Source organism: Pyxicephalus adspersus, chromosome 4, assembly GCF_032062135.1.
Source record: "Pyxicephalus adspersus chromosome 4, UCB_Pads_2.0, whole genome shotgun sequence".
Taxonomy (NCBI): domain Eukaryota; kingdom Metazoa; phylum Chordata; class Amphibia; order Anura; family Pyxicephalidae; genus Pyxicephalus; species Pyxicephalus adspersus.
This window is the reverse complement of record NC_092861.1, coordinates 6,531,636-6,547,068: the sequence shown is the minus strand read 5'-3', so window position 1 is coordinate 6,547,068 and position 15,433 is coordinate 6,531,636. Positions and strand designations below refer to the sequence as shown.

General features: G+C 43.2%; 1 protein-coding gene across 1 annotated transcript in view; it reads left to right on the top strand.

Moving 5' to 3' along the window:
• The window catches only part of GAREM2 (GRB2 associated regulator of MAPK1 subtype 2), a 54,984-nt gene that overhangs the window by 8,634 nt on the left and 30,917 nt on the right, over positions 1 to 15,433 (top strand). The window contains exon 2 of the mRNA XM_072407280.1: positions 15,130 to 15,270. Within this exon, the coding sequence (XP_072263381.1) occupies positions 15,130 to 15,270 (141 nt within the window). The remainder of the gene's footprint in view (positions 1 to 15,129; positions 15,271 to 15,433) is intronic.

The window sequence follows — 15,433 nt, the reverse complement described above, 5'->3', positions numbered from 1 at the left end:
TGGGAAGAAGGTGGGGTAGTGGAGACAGCAGGGAGCATTATGGGAAGTAGGTGGGCTGTGGTAGGCAGCAGAGGGCATTATGGGAAGAAGGTGGGACGGTCCAGGCAGCAGGAGACATTATGGGAAAGAGGCAGCTAGGATGGAGGGAGCAGGGGGCATTAAGGGAAGAAGGTGGGTCAGTGGAGCCGGTGGGGGGCATTATGGTAAGAAGGATGGCCGGCAGAGGCAGCATGGGGCATTATGGGACGAAGGATGGTGTATCTTTAAGGATCCAGTGGTAACATCTCGGCACCAACTGATCATTTAGTTACAGATTAGTTACAGATGGGCTGGCAATTGGTTGGAACAAATCTCATATTTCTCTTCTCATCCTGTCCTGGTGACCCCAGAGGAAGAGAAGCCCAATCTCCTCAGCGGGGACACAAACAGCTGAGGACCCCACCCCCCCTGCTCTATCCAAATCTTAGTAGAATTTTGGCCGGAGTTCAGAGCTCCTCAGCAGTCTTTTCACATTCACACCATGGGAAATACACACAAACACAAAGCTGGGCCGGCTGGGCCGTATTTGGGGGAAAAGATTCACCAATCACCTTTGTTATAATCTGTGTGTTCATCCCAAATCCTTCCCTGCCACCCCTTTTTATTCTCCTCGACAGCTCCAAGGGGATTGCTGTCTAAACAAATGCGGAGGCCCTGCGATTGTCATTCACAGCCAGAAATACCGCCAGTCCTAATTGTTGTCACCCTGTACTCCAGAGGAATCATGTGACCCCACTGCCATGAAAAGAGAACACATCATTGGGACCAATCAGTGACTCCCCATATAGTGAGACCGTGATCTATTTTCTGGTCTTATTTATATATTTTTATTTGTGTTGTAGTTTCTTACCTGAAGATCCTGCCATTAACATAATTTCCTGTTAGGCTGACAACACTAAGACGCTGCCTCATGGTTTGCAGAAGTGTTGTCACCCTTCAGGCTGCTTCTGGTTGGCCATTCAGCCGCATATCCAACTTTTTTTTTTGTTATTTCCTCTTCTATGTTCTTTAATCTTTATTCATATGATTTATTGTTCTTTGAGTATTTTTTTTTTCTTCTAGGTGAATTTTACTTATTCACACAACTTCAATGATGAAGTCCATCGAGGGGCAAAACTATCACTATTCTGTTCAATATTCACCCTACTTCAAAGAATGCTCCTCAACTGAACCCGGATGCATTAATTGGACAGAGCAGCCAATACTCTAACAGCTGATTCCTTCAGTTTGACATTTGAGAATGTTACATTCACCCATGGAAAACATACACAAAAAATGTTATTCCGCACCTTTTTAGTGAATGTTGCAACATTCACCCAACAATTTGGTATAAATACACCCCTAAAGTCAGTCCACTCCCCCCCACTTTATTGCACATGTGACTCCTATGGGCGTTCTGTGTACTGTCCAGGGTGCTGAATATGATGGCCATGTAGTAAAGTCTCATAAGATACAGTGGATGGCCCCATATGGGTGAATATTTCATAGCTGGTGAATCTTTCTTGGCGGACGGACTCCCTAACCGGGAAATTTTTGGGCCCCATAGTGGGTAACAATCCGGAGACCCTCCCCCACACGAATAAATGTTTCAGCATTGCAAAAGTCCAGCTCTTTTTATCAGGGACCATTACTGAATTCCCCATTCCATCCTCCCCTCCATGGCTGACCTGGTCCCCAAGTCTCACCCTGGGGTCCATTTGCCCCGGGGTCACCAAGCTACATTTTCAGAATGGTATTTTTCCGATTAAGACCCCCATCATTCATCTTATTCCGCACACGTGGGCTGAGTTTTGCATTTTATGAGTTAACAGAAATAATTTCAGATCATTTGAGGTATTGCAGTGAATCATCAGAGCCGAAGCGCCAGCGAACGCGAACGCTGTGAATGTGACACAGAGCAGCTGGTGATCCAGATGGCCGGTTACATGGATGGCATTGGGGCACAGAGATGAGCATGTGATTGGCCAGTGCCTGAGTCATGGCAGGACGGGGCGGGGGGGTAATGGGGACATTATTGCAATTTTGGAAGACAGAGGAAATAATTTTATCATTTACTGTGTGTCAAAAAAGCTGCAGAGGGAAAGTTGTAAATTTTTCACTTCATAGTGATCAGCAAAAATATAAAAAAATGCCCACCAGATTGAGGGGGGTAAAATGAAAGGGCACTAAATGGCTCCTGAGAGTTATGTGGGCTACTACTTTCCTTGGCCAGTCCAACAAACGGCTCTTATGGAGGTCTATAGCACCAGCTTCAGGACAAGCCCCATAGATGTCCATAGGATAGCCCCATAGATGTCTATAGGGTCACCCTCAGGACACAGCCCCATAGATGTCTATAGGGTCACCCTCAGGACACAGCCCCATAGATGTCTATAGGACCACCCTCAGGACACAGCCCCACAGAGGTCTATAGAACCACCCTCAAGACACAGCCCCCTAGATGTCTATAGGACCACCCTTAGGACACAGCCCCATAGAGTTCTATAAGATCAGCCTCAGAAAAAAAAACAGCCCCATAGATGTCTATAGGACCAACCTCAGGACACAGCCCTATAGATGTCTATATGACCAGCCTCAGGAAACAGCCCCATAGATGTCTTTAGGACCAGGCTCAGGAAACAACCCCATAGTAGTCTATAGGATCACCCTCAGGACACAGCCCCATAGATGTCTATAGGGTCACCCTCAGGACACAGCCCCATAGAGGTCTATAGAACCAGGCTCGGGACACAGCCCCATAGATGTCTATGGGACAATCCCAGAACACAGCCCCATAGATGTCTTTAGGATCACCCTCGGACAATCCCAGAACACAGCCCCATAGATGTCTTTAGGATCACCCTCAGGACACAGCGCCACAGAGGTCTATAGAACCAGGCTCGGGACACAGCCTCATAGATGTCTATGGGACCAGCCCCAGGACACCTAAAAGTCAATGGCCAACAGCAGAACCATGGCTCACAATAACACCGCTGTTGGGAGTTATATCTCACGCTTGCGTCCCACTCGTCTGTTTTGCACGTGATACGATATGTAGCAAGGAATCCTGGCAGCCCACACACAGCTTGGATGGGTACCATTTAATGAGGCATCCGGAGACGTGTGTAGGTGGAGTGGAGCCTGGTATACAGCTGGCAGAAATTGTCATTTGCTCCAATAAAGGGATAATCTGCGCCAGGAAACCGCGTTCTTTTTCCCCATCTACAGCGGTATAGGAGGGAGGAAGGGGGAGGATGATGTTTTGTAGTCGATTGTTTTGAAGAAGAACTGTTTGCTTTTAAATATAGCTAAACTTAAAAGAAATCTTAAAGAAAGTCGAAACCTTTCCCAAATTTTGGTAAATTCACGAGTGGGGCTCCATGTAAATATTTTCATTCAACTGTTTTGTGAGTGAGAAGAACATGGAGGAGAATGTGGCAGCCATTGGTGACCTTCTAGAGATGCTGGTCCACTAGGAAGCCCTTCTGTCTTTGGTTCTTTGTGGGTTCTGGAAGCAGAAGATCAGCCTGACCAGTATCAGCCAGAAAATAAAGTAATTTTGACAATAGACATTGGGGCAGCCATGTTTGATGGGGGTAAAAAGTCTTTCACTTGACAAAATTAGAACCATCCTCCTATTATGTGTTATTTCCCCCACCACCTAGATTGTAAGCTCTTCAGAACAGGGTCCTCTCTTCATCCTGTGTCACTGTGTCTGTATCTGTCTATCATTTGCAACCCTTATTTAATGTACAGCGCTGCTGTTGGCGCTATATAAATCCTGTTTATCAAAAATAATGAATAACAATATTATTAATAACATTTGTTCCACCTATTCTAAACCAAGCCATTCCTAAAGAAATACCCTTCCTAGGACTCTTGAAACTAACATGAGTCCACTGCCATGTGACACTTAAAGTTGTCTGATCTAGGAGTAAAGACCCATGATCCTCCACTGCAGTCCAGACCTACCCCAGACTAGTTTTGTCACTGTCCCTAAAAAGTCTTGTCACCACCCTTGACTTGTCTTATCACTGTCCCAACTAATAATATCACTGCCCCAACTTGTACTGTTACCACCCCTGATTAATCTTGTTACTGCCCCTGAATAGTCTTGTTACTCCCTATTCTAGTCTTGTTATTGCCCCTGAATTATCTTTTCACTATCCTTGACTAGTCTTGTAACCGCCTTTGACTTGTCTTATCACTGTCCCATCTATTATTATCACTTCCCCAACTGATACTGTTACCACCCCAATTATGCTTGTCACTGCCCCTGAATAGTCTTGTCACTACCCCGACAAGTCTCGCCAATTCCTGTACTAGTCTTGTTACTGCCCCTGAATGATCTTCTCACTACCCTTGACTTGTCTTGTCACTGCCCTGACTAATATTCTCACTTTCCAAACTTTTATTTTCATTGCCCCAACTAGTATTATCACCACCCCTGACTAATCTTAGCATTGCCCCTGAATAGTCTTGTCGCCAGCCCTGAATAGACTTGTCACTACCCCTGACTAGTTTTGGCGCCACCCCTGATCAATCTTGTCACCTCCCCTGAAGAGTCTTGCCACTGCCCGTGAATTCTCTTGTCACCACCCCTGACTACTCTTTTCACTGCCAGTCCTTGTGATGTCAGCTCTGGCATCTTTAGAACCCTTTGACACACCAACAGTAGGAGCCCCCCGGTACTTTACATTGTCTCAGCATTGTTTATATAAGCCAAGTGTTTTTACAGCAGAGACATCATCCGATCAATACATTATCAATATTGACAGGATCTGATGAATGTGATTTCACCTCTTCACCCAGCTTTTACCCTATTGATCCATAGGTAGGCAGGTCATCACTGCTGGTTACCCTACAGAGAAATCAATAATAATTAATTAACCTGCAAGGCCATAAATTTTGTGTGATAAAGCTCTACAATGAATCTACTACGTGCCCCACCCCCTGAACTTCTAATCTCCCGTTCAAGGCAATGCCTTCATTTATGCCTAATATCACGTTTGCTTACGTGGCAATTCTAAAGGTTCCAAAATTTCATTAAATTTAATCTGAAATGTATTTTTTTAAGCTTTGGCTGCATTAGACAGTCCTGGGCCCCCTGTGAACACTGGGGGCCCATTGCAGCTGCATAGTCTGCTATGGCTATAGTTACACACGTGATAGCCTAAGATCACCATGAGTTCAGCAATACCAGGTTAAGGTGGTCAGAGGAGGAAAATTAAAATTACTTTGGTCAAGTCTATTGAAAATATTATTAAACCCGTTTTTTGTACAGTGTGCATCCACAGTTAAAAAGCAAACTGGGATTTGTTTTTTAAAGATATGATCATCCTCTGGTTATGGTGTCATTTTAGCTAAGGGTAAAGGGGGGATAATTACCCCTTCATTCAGGTCTTTATTTATAACAGCATCCTTCAGAGTGCTCCACCTGCTGGCTGGAACAGGTAGCTCTAGGGGGCAATTGGAATGAAAGGGTTTCATCTTGATGTAAAGTCACATCGTGATGTATGCCATAAACCAATCACTGTGTTTTAAAGTGAACCTGTGATGTGCCCATGTAGGACGAAGGCAGGGTCAGTTTTAGGGTAAAACAAACTGAGCAATTTCCTAGGCCATCGGCTTCTCCAGTTGCCTGAGAGGAGGTGAAAAGGTGTTGGAATGCTGCACATTTTTACTCCCTCCCCCCTTAATGTTTGCCCAGGACCCTAGGCAAGTTCTCATTGAGGCCCAGAGCCAAACTAATAGCCCACACAGGGCAATGGATTTCCATTGTGACTAGACCTTCCTCAACCTATTTATACTTAGGAAACACTTCAAATATTTTTCAGGTCAGGGAACGACTACTAAAATTATTTTTGAGGGGCCAATGAGGAAAAAAACCTCATAAATTCGTGGCAAGTGGAAAGAATGCCTCCCTTCAAAGGCGGGTAGATGACCATCTTTATAGACAACTAAGACTTCTTGCCAATGGCTCCACCAACAACACTGGGACCAACACAATTTGATTTCAACAAATGGTGTTTGCCCTAGAATAATGCAGACCTTATTAAATGGGCCGGCAATCAGCCACGGTTTGAGGAACCCCTAACAATCTCTAGCAAACCTTGGGGTTCTACGAAACCCCAAATAAGAAGACTAAACCTTTGCAGTCATATGGAGGGAACCCCATGATCCTTCATACCCCAAAGTAGAGGTTAGTGAAAAGAAACCATAAAAATATAGATGGGAGTTATGTGGGAATAAAACCTGTTTCATTCCTGTGAATGGTTTCCATTTTACTCAGGCAAGATCTTCGCTTGGTCAGGATAATTGGCTTCCTCATACAACCTGACAGCAATGGCAGAATGACACAATCAAGATGGCCTGACCCAGACCAAGCGCTAATAATACGAATATTAGACTGTATCCTGAGCTGTGACCTACTTAACACATCAACCTGGTAATTACATCTTCTTAGGATATTCTGGGGTCTGACACGTTCCTGACAACCGGGAGTTAACGTGAATTGTTGTCACTAATTATATCCCCCTTCCCACATATAGACTTTGCGCTATATTCATAGAGCTGTCAGCCCCGTGGTACATAGTACAGTGTCAGCCCATTGCAAATGTCTGAAAATAGAGCGCACTGTAATCCTGCCAGAGATACCAGTCTATAAGGCAAATCTGCACCACAAACGAAAAGCAACATGGACCACCATGAAGCCTGGTTGTGGTAGGTGGGACAAGTGTGTAAAAATTATTTTTTTCCCATTCTTCTGTCCAACAATCAGCTGATTAGAGGTCACATTTTGAGAAATTCAATTGGATAAATTGGTAAAGTCTTCTAGTATCCATACCAGCTAGACAAGAAATGGTGGCAATATATCATTGCTATCCCAATAGGGCACACATGACTACAAAACTTGTCAGGGTCTCTATCCTTTCCCTTCCTGGTCTAAAATTGGCTAGAACTTTCCCCAATGGAGGCAACTTCAGTATGTAGATATAAACTTGGGCTTCCAAGGTGGCTCTCCATCTCTTCTCTTACTACTTGTTCCAGATTCTAAAGTTTCATTATAGGGCACACAAAGCTACAAAAACTTTGCCGGGTCCCTATACTTTACCTTCCTGGTCTAAAGTTGGCTAAATTTGCCATTAAAATGACCCAATGGAGGCACCCAGAGGCCTCAACTCAAGCAACTTTAGTATGCAGATATCAACTTGAGCTTCCAAGGTGGATCTCCTGTACCAGACTATTCAAGTTTCACCTTGGAGCCCATGTGGGTACGAAAACTTCTAGGACTTCTAGGTCTAAAATTAGCTTGCATTTGCCTTTAAAGTGACCCAATGGAGGCAACCAGAGGCCGCAACCCAATTGAGCAATTCAATTGGATAAATTGGTAAAGTCTTCCAGTATCCACTTAGTCAAGAATCTGTGGCAATATATCATTGCTATTTCATAAGGACGCACATGTTCACAAAAACTTGCCATCTTTTCACTTCTTGGCTAAAATTGGTTGGAATTTGTCCCAATGGAGGCATCCAGAGACCTCCAATCCAAGCAACTCAAGTATGCAAGTATCAACGTAACCTTCCAAGGTGGCTCTCCGACTCTTCTCTTACCACCTGTACCAGACTATTCAAGTTTACCCATAGGGTCCACATGGCTGCAAAAACTTGCCAGAGTGTCTATACTTTCCATTCCTGGTCTAAAATTAGTCGGAAATATCCATTAAAGTGACCCAATGGAAGCACCCAGAGACCTCCAACCCGAGCAACCTAGGTATGCAGATATCAACTTGAGCTTCCAAGGTGAATCTCCAGCTCTTCTCTTACCACCTGTATCAGACCATTCAAGTTTCACCATCCTTTACAATATGAATTTCTTATAAAAACAAATGTGTCACCATATCAAATATTACATATTATAAAAATAAATGTTCACTTTTCGATGTTGATGTTTTGTTCGCTCTATTTTCAACCCTTTGACGTATCTTGCAGGGGAAGTGAGTCATTGATATGATGACGCAGTATAAGTGCTGGTACATTTATGTGAGACATATATTTTTTTCATATGCTTTGACCCTGGGAGGGACGTTTAAAGGTATAAAAAAATTAGTAAATAAAGGAAAATAACGTTCTGCGTTTTAGATGATGAAAGATGAAGCAGAACTCCACCATTCCTTCTAAGACGTTAGTTCACCGTACCCTCTGAACATCCCAGTTTCTACCTTTGTCGAGCACTGCTGGTTCTGTTTAAGTTGTTCATTTTCTGTGAGCCCAGTCTGTATTTCACACAGCCCCTGGGGCTAGATTAGTATGCTGCCCGTACTCCTGGAGTCAAATGTGCTTACTTGAGCTTCATTTATTCCAGAAGGAAGAACCACCTTGGCCATGCATAGTAGAAGATGGCAACCCATGCTGAACTGGCTCATAGACTTTAGGATGGGGGGAATGGGTGCAAGTAAGAATCACATAGGGCAGTGGAGTTCCTGGGGGCTATGTAAGCTTAAGATATGGTAATTTGGAGATTATAACGGGATCTGTTTTACTTGGAGAATCAGAATGCAATCGGGATGGGAGAATAGGGATGGTGGAAGAGTGAAACAAAGGCAAGTATCATCGGTTAGGTGGGGATGAAGGGCTAATAAATGTACCTAGTATTTTTTTTTGAATGATTACAATACAGCCCCACATTAAATAAACTTGACCCCTCCTTATAACTCCATGTAGTAGGTCTATCGTAAATCATAGAAGTCTGCTACTCGCGTCATGTGGTTGTCCATTAATCTTCCTCTATAGAGGCCCTGCCAGTGTATATTGATTCATGCGGTCTCTTTACCGTAGTGGATATATTGTATCTGATTGACGCACATTGACCTGTTATTTTTGGCTCTGTCAGTCTGCAAGCATTGGAGTCATATAATGTTGTAAATTATTACAGGCCAGTGATGCTTTGATAAATGAATTCCAGGTAATTCAGCTTCAGAGGGAAGGACGATATATCTACATTAAACAAGGGAAGATGGCAGAGAGGGCACAAATATGGTTTATGGCTATTAACTACAGGTATTTTTGTTCGTTATGAATTGGAGTGAAGCTGGACTTGGTTTGCCAGGTCATCTGCTTAGTTATCAGCATACAAATACCCTTTGTAATAGCAACTGGAGGAACCCAGGTTGAGAGACATTGGTGTAGAGCATTACTTTACAGATGGACAAATAAAACACTCCATTACCCAGAACCCCTTTCTGCTGTTGAGCAATGAGCACAGAGTTTGTGACACCAATGATCTGTAAGGGAGCCATTCTTCTCACTGGCCAGTAATCTAAGGGGTATTCTTTCTGCTGTCTATCAAGCTGATGTACTGTGAGCTGTGGATATAGTAATTATAGAAAGGGTTCCCTGAGGACCTGAAAGTTATTTCAAAAGTTTCTCATGTTGAGAGAGACTGCTGTACATGCTAGATGTCAATGTGGACCTTCCTATAGATCAATCAGCAACACATCTTCTCCAGGTCATATTCGTGCCTCATTTTTACCACAAATAAAAACTTTTCCTCCCCAAGACCACCTGTGCTGAACCCATAAAGAATTGGCAAAAAGTACCAACATCCAACTCCCAGTTCAAAGCCAACTGGTCCACCATCGGGCCCCCATCTGTATGTATTAGGTAGCAAAGTGGAACTTTGGTAAAACCGAGGGTATTTTCCTCTTCTTCCAGCACCAACACGGGACATTTTTCTAGTTAGTTTTTTGGTACTGTAATGTGCTACAATGCACGGGAACATACTATGAAAATTGCAGCCTGTCCTACATTTTTCGACCCAAGAACATCATTTCAATTTGATATAATCTGAAGCCATAGGACATAATAAAAATTGCCTTCTCTATGCATAAGGACTGCATTGGCCAATGATTCCTAATAAAGCCCAACACGTATGGTGTAAAGCTACCCCTAGTGTCTTTGTTAATGGGCACTCTGGGCTGAAGTGGTAAAAGTGAACTTATTCTAAACTGAAAGCAGCAACAACACTAAAATGCAGGCAATGTGTTGAACCTGAAGGTATATGAACATCGGTATCACAAGGTACTGAAATTTTAGAGAGATTTCTTCACGAGTCACATAATTAAGGGTTCAGGTTGCCAGGGCTGCTAGAGATGGTCCATTTAAAAACCTAAGATTGAGATATACACCTAAAAGGGCAGAACTCAACATTGACATGTGATGACCTTCTCATGCACTTGCATATATTACAAGGTCATGAAATTTTTAGTGAGAGCTGAATTTCTGCACAGGTCACATAATCCATGTGACCTGTGCCAGTGCTGTCAGAGGTGGTCCTCCTTGGATTCTAGGTCAAGGCTATACACCTATAAAATCCAAAACTTAGCATTGCCTTGCGGTGCCTATCCTTGGCACTTGAAGGTATGACATGGTCCTTGAATTTTAATGAAGGCTGGATTTTTGCACCAATCACATAGTCCATGACCTAAGTTGTCAAGGCTGCCAAAACTCAGCAGTGACTTAATGTGCCTATCTCCGGCACTTGAAGGTATTACAAGGTCCTGGAAGGGCTGGATCTTTGCACCAGTCACATAGTTCATGACCTAGGTTGGAATGGCTGCCAGAGTTGGTCCACTTCAGATCCTAGACTGTACATGGGTTCTACTAACATAAAGACTATTTCTCCTTCCAAAGCTAAACCACGCCACTTATTACTCAAACCAATTCTAGTCTGTGCAGAGTAGTAAAAGTTGAATTTTAGGGATGAAGCATGGAACTGAAGAAGGTAGGGATTTATCTTGATTGCGTAGAAATGAAGGTTACAGCCTGGGTCCAAGATACAAGCAGGGAAAGACTAAGAACCTTCAGCCTGGAGAAATCACAACCTGCTGTCCTATGGTGGATGCAGATCCTTGTGTGCACAGTGGAAGGAAGGAAGTACAAGGTGGAAGGCTAATGTTCCTTAAAGTGGAACTAAACTAAAAATAAAAAAATTACACTTACCTTTAATCCCGCAGATCCCCTGATGGCACTGGACCTTCCCAGGATCTGGTTGTCCTGGAATTCCTTTTCGTCCCACCGTCATCTTCTTGTCTTCTTTCTACGTCACCCGATCACGCAATGCACAGGTTCAGGATCAGGTGACATGAAGAGAAAAAAGAAAGAAAAAAAAAATGCCCCTTCTGCACATGCCGGAGATCAAGGCATGTGCAAAAGGAGCAGCCAGAGCCTCCCGGAATGCGTGACGTACTGTAGGTATCCCAGGAGGCTCTGCACTCCCATTAAGTTTTGATCTCCGTGGCAATCAAGACTTACAGGGGTGATGCTGCACCCTTTTTTTGCACTTAAAAAAAAAACACCAACAAAGTTTTCATTTTATTCAGTAAAGTTTACTTTATGTAAAGTAAAAATGTTGAGTTTCAGTACGCTTTAAGAACACCATAAGCCCATGTTTGTGGGGCCCTTTTGGACTTGTTGGTTGAATGTTAAAGTTTCTCCTCTCTGAGTTCATACGAAACCTTTAATCATATTAATGCTGACTCCAAAATCTTTTTGAACAAAAAACGTGCAAGAAAAGAACTTTCCCTATACTTTGCATAACTTTTACTTGAACTTTGTATTTTAGCCTTTTATCTAAGCAAGCCGCTGTATACATCTCACTTAGGGATCAGTAAATAAAATCCCCCCCTCAACAACCTTCAAGGAAAAACGAGACTCCACTGCCTGATGGGGCCAGGCGGAGTGCAGCAGGCAGTGAATGTTACCATGGAGAGGCTCTACAATGGGCCTCAGGCCTTTCGAAAATAGAAAATCAATAGGAATCAAATCCATTTAGACTAAAACTAAAAGCCAGAGTGCTAATCCGCCAGATATCAAATCAAGTCTCGTCACACCGCCCAGAAATTAGGACTAAATTTCTCTGCACTCATCTGCATTCAGCACTTTGCCAGCTCCGGGACTGTGAAAATGTCTTTATTGATCATTTTATGGATATAATGTACCAAAAACTGTGTTTTCTTCGCAAGGCAAAATTCCTCAAGAAATCAAAACTATCAGAAAAAAAAATGGTTTAGGATTTCACCCATTTCCCGTCATTAGGTCAATTTTAACCCCTACAGTGACATAAATGGACAAAATGCCCATAAGGGCTTGTTTTAAAGAGTACCTGTCATGATGGGGCTTCTAAGAATATCAATATTCAGTTGTCAAATTTTTTTTTCAGTATCAATATCAATTATTTTTTGCGCATGTATTGCAAAGTCTCTGCAGATCCCATCAGGATCATCGACCACCTGTTGGGGGGCTACCAATGCCAAGTCACTGCCATGCCAAGTCAGCTCGCCATGTGTGCTTCTTCCATTGGCCATAGGATTTCCTATCAGTTCCATGAGATAAGCAGCCCACCAGCCAACTGAAGGAGCTCACATTAGTTTATTATGAGGATGTATACATTGACCCTACAGGAGGAGCCATTCAATGGGCCATCATTTATGAACGTTAAGGACAAGGAGCTTTCATCTATATCCTGCCGCCTGCTGTGTCTTTAATGAGAGAGAAGGTCTCGTTCGGAGGCTGCTTTTTACAGACATCAGTCTGAGCCTTAATGAGTACAGGAAGTTATCTGTTCTGCCAGATCTGATGGGAACATCACAAGTATCCTCGTGTTCTCTATATCACTGATGAGATGATCTGATCTCTCTGGCCTGACAGCTCGTCTTCCTAATACAGATGGCAGAAAAGAAAGTTCTCCATTAATGTGACCGCTCAGATTCCTTGTTTTTTTTTTTCATAGTGAACAAAAGATCCTGATTGAGCATTTTGAGAAAGTTCTGATTGGAAAACTTCTTTGCATATTTTTTTTAAAATAGGTCAAATTATTTACTAGAAATAATCAAGAAAGCAATGTCAGAACATTATTAAAAGTGCAGTTTTACATTTACAATTGAAAGGAAACAAGATTATATTGAATGTATGGCAGTGCCCAGACTTGCCCCTTACTTGACTTTTGGGTTTTGACCTGGCTGTCCATGGTAAACTCCATTGCAGGCATCTTGTATGCCATTTTATGAGACTCCAATTGTGGTCACCATAATTGGTTTCCCCCCTACACTTACTCATCTGAAACAAGGTTCTTCTATAATTCCCAACTCCGGTGATGTGTACCTCTAAGATTAGGGTCCTGCTTCCTCAACTTTGGGAGTGATAGGTACATTCTTCTTCACAATGGGTACAACTGGATGCAGGATTAGTAGGATCTCATCATAATGGGTACAGCAGGTGTAAAGACATAAGAACTTGGCACGGGGGCCATGGTGAGGGACCCTCATAATGAGCACATCAGGTGTACAAACTCATGGAACTCAGCAAAGGGATTGTGGGGCACCCTCATAATGGGCACAAAAGGTGTACAGACCTGGGAATTTAGCCAAGGTATGGTGAGGGACCCTCATATTAGGCATAGCAGGTGTACGGACCCAGGAACTCAGCAAAGGGATGGTGGGGGACTCTCATAATGAGCACAACAGGTATACAGACCTGGGAACTCAGCAAAGGGATGGTGGGGGACTCTCATAATGAGCACAACAGACAGACCTGGGAACTCAGCAAAGGGATGGTGGGGGACTCTCATAATGAGCACAACAGTTGTACAGACCTGGGAACTCAGCAAAGGGATGGTGGGGCACCCTCATAATGGGCACATAAGGTGTACAGACCTGGGAACGTAGCAAAGGGATGGTGAGGGACCCTCATATTAGGCATACCAGGCGTAAAGGCCCAGGAACTCAGCAAACTTATGGTGGGAGACTCTCATAATGAGTACAACAGGTATACAGACCAACAAACAGAGGTCTCACGAATGAACTTTTGAGAGGTTGAACGAGCTGGCAAGGGTTTTCTAGAATCTCAAAATCACTGTCATATCCATTCTACATGGATTGACCCTTTTAGCTAGTAAATTATGTTTAGTCAAAAAAAAATTTTAAAAATCCTCCATGCATTGCCTCTTAATGGCCACCTTGGGCGTCTGGTTTGTGAACCGAAATGGAATAAATCACCTAGTAAATCAACAGAACAAAATGCTTTATACCATTATGACGAGGCCGAGTTTTAAAGTACATACATCATCCCATCTACCCATCTTGTGGATGGAATTATCCCAATATTGGAAACAACCTTAGGTAAGGGATAGAAATCAGGGGTGTTGAAAAGTCTTGGCACCCAAGGCATATGCCCCAGAGTGGTAGATGACAATATGGTATTAGGGGTCAATCAGAGTCAGAATAATTTTGCTTCTGTGGAAAATATAGTCAATAAGATCATCACATTGCAGCATGAGCCTATCATACAACTGTCTGCCAATCTGTGAATCAACGCATTTCACTCTGTAGCCCTCATTTCCTAAAAAGATTGGCACTTTGTCCATTAAGGGTTTGCGAGTGCAAACTAACGACCCCCCCCCCCCCCCGCCATTGTTCCTTTTTCTAACAAAGTGTCTGCAAAATGCCTAACAATTCTCTATGGGGGTAGAATGTGACCCCTCAGTAGTTGAAGCCATCAGCCAACCACCAGTCTCCAACAATGTCATATAGGAAGGAGGCCAACATCATCGACCCTATGTAAGCTCTAAAATCCTTTGACATGGAGTTTATCGCATGAGAAGTAGAACTTAGTTTGGTTCTGAACCCCCATCTGCAAGGGGAAAGTGAGGGGGTTATGCCCAGGATGTCCACAAAATACTTGCACACCGCCATCTTCTCGGCCATTTCGGACCCGGCATCTTTCCTCTTAGGTGACCACTGATGATGTAACTCATATGCAATGTTCTGGCACCCAACTCCATTCTTGGTATTTTTTAGATCCTGATAATGGGTTGGGACGGTACAATGTGTCGTACAGTGTACACAAAATTAAAGAAATGACTAGGAAAAAAAGGCAAAAGTTTTATTGACTTACAAGATCTCTCCACCAACTAGAATTTTAAAAACTTTTTGAAGTTAATTTTTGGGTAATCATCATTGTTCAAAAATATCATTACCCTTTGACTACACTAACCTACTGTTCCTTTGCCTATACTACATATACAAGGGACTGACTGATCTTTTTTTTGTTGCAGGGGAATACGTGGAGGGGGTCAGTGACCAGGACGTCATCCTGATCCATTCCTGCCGACAGTGGACAACGGTGACGGCTCACAGTTTGGAGGAGGGGCATTACGTCATTGGGCCGAAGATAGACATCCCGCTCCAGTATCCAGGTATAGCAGGATACATAAAATATAGGCATAAATTAGGAAGTAACATATTGTTCTGTTCCTGTATGACTCCATGTCAGAACCCTGCAGTCCTCGAAATACCTTTTTGTACTACATGGGGCAAAAAGCCCCAAAACCTAGGCCAGATAAGAAGAGGACTAGATTG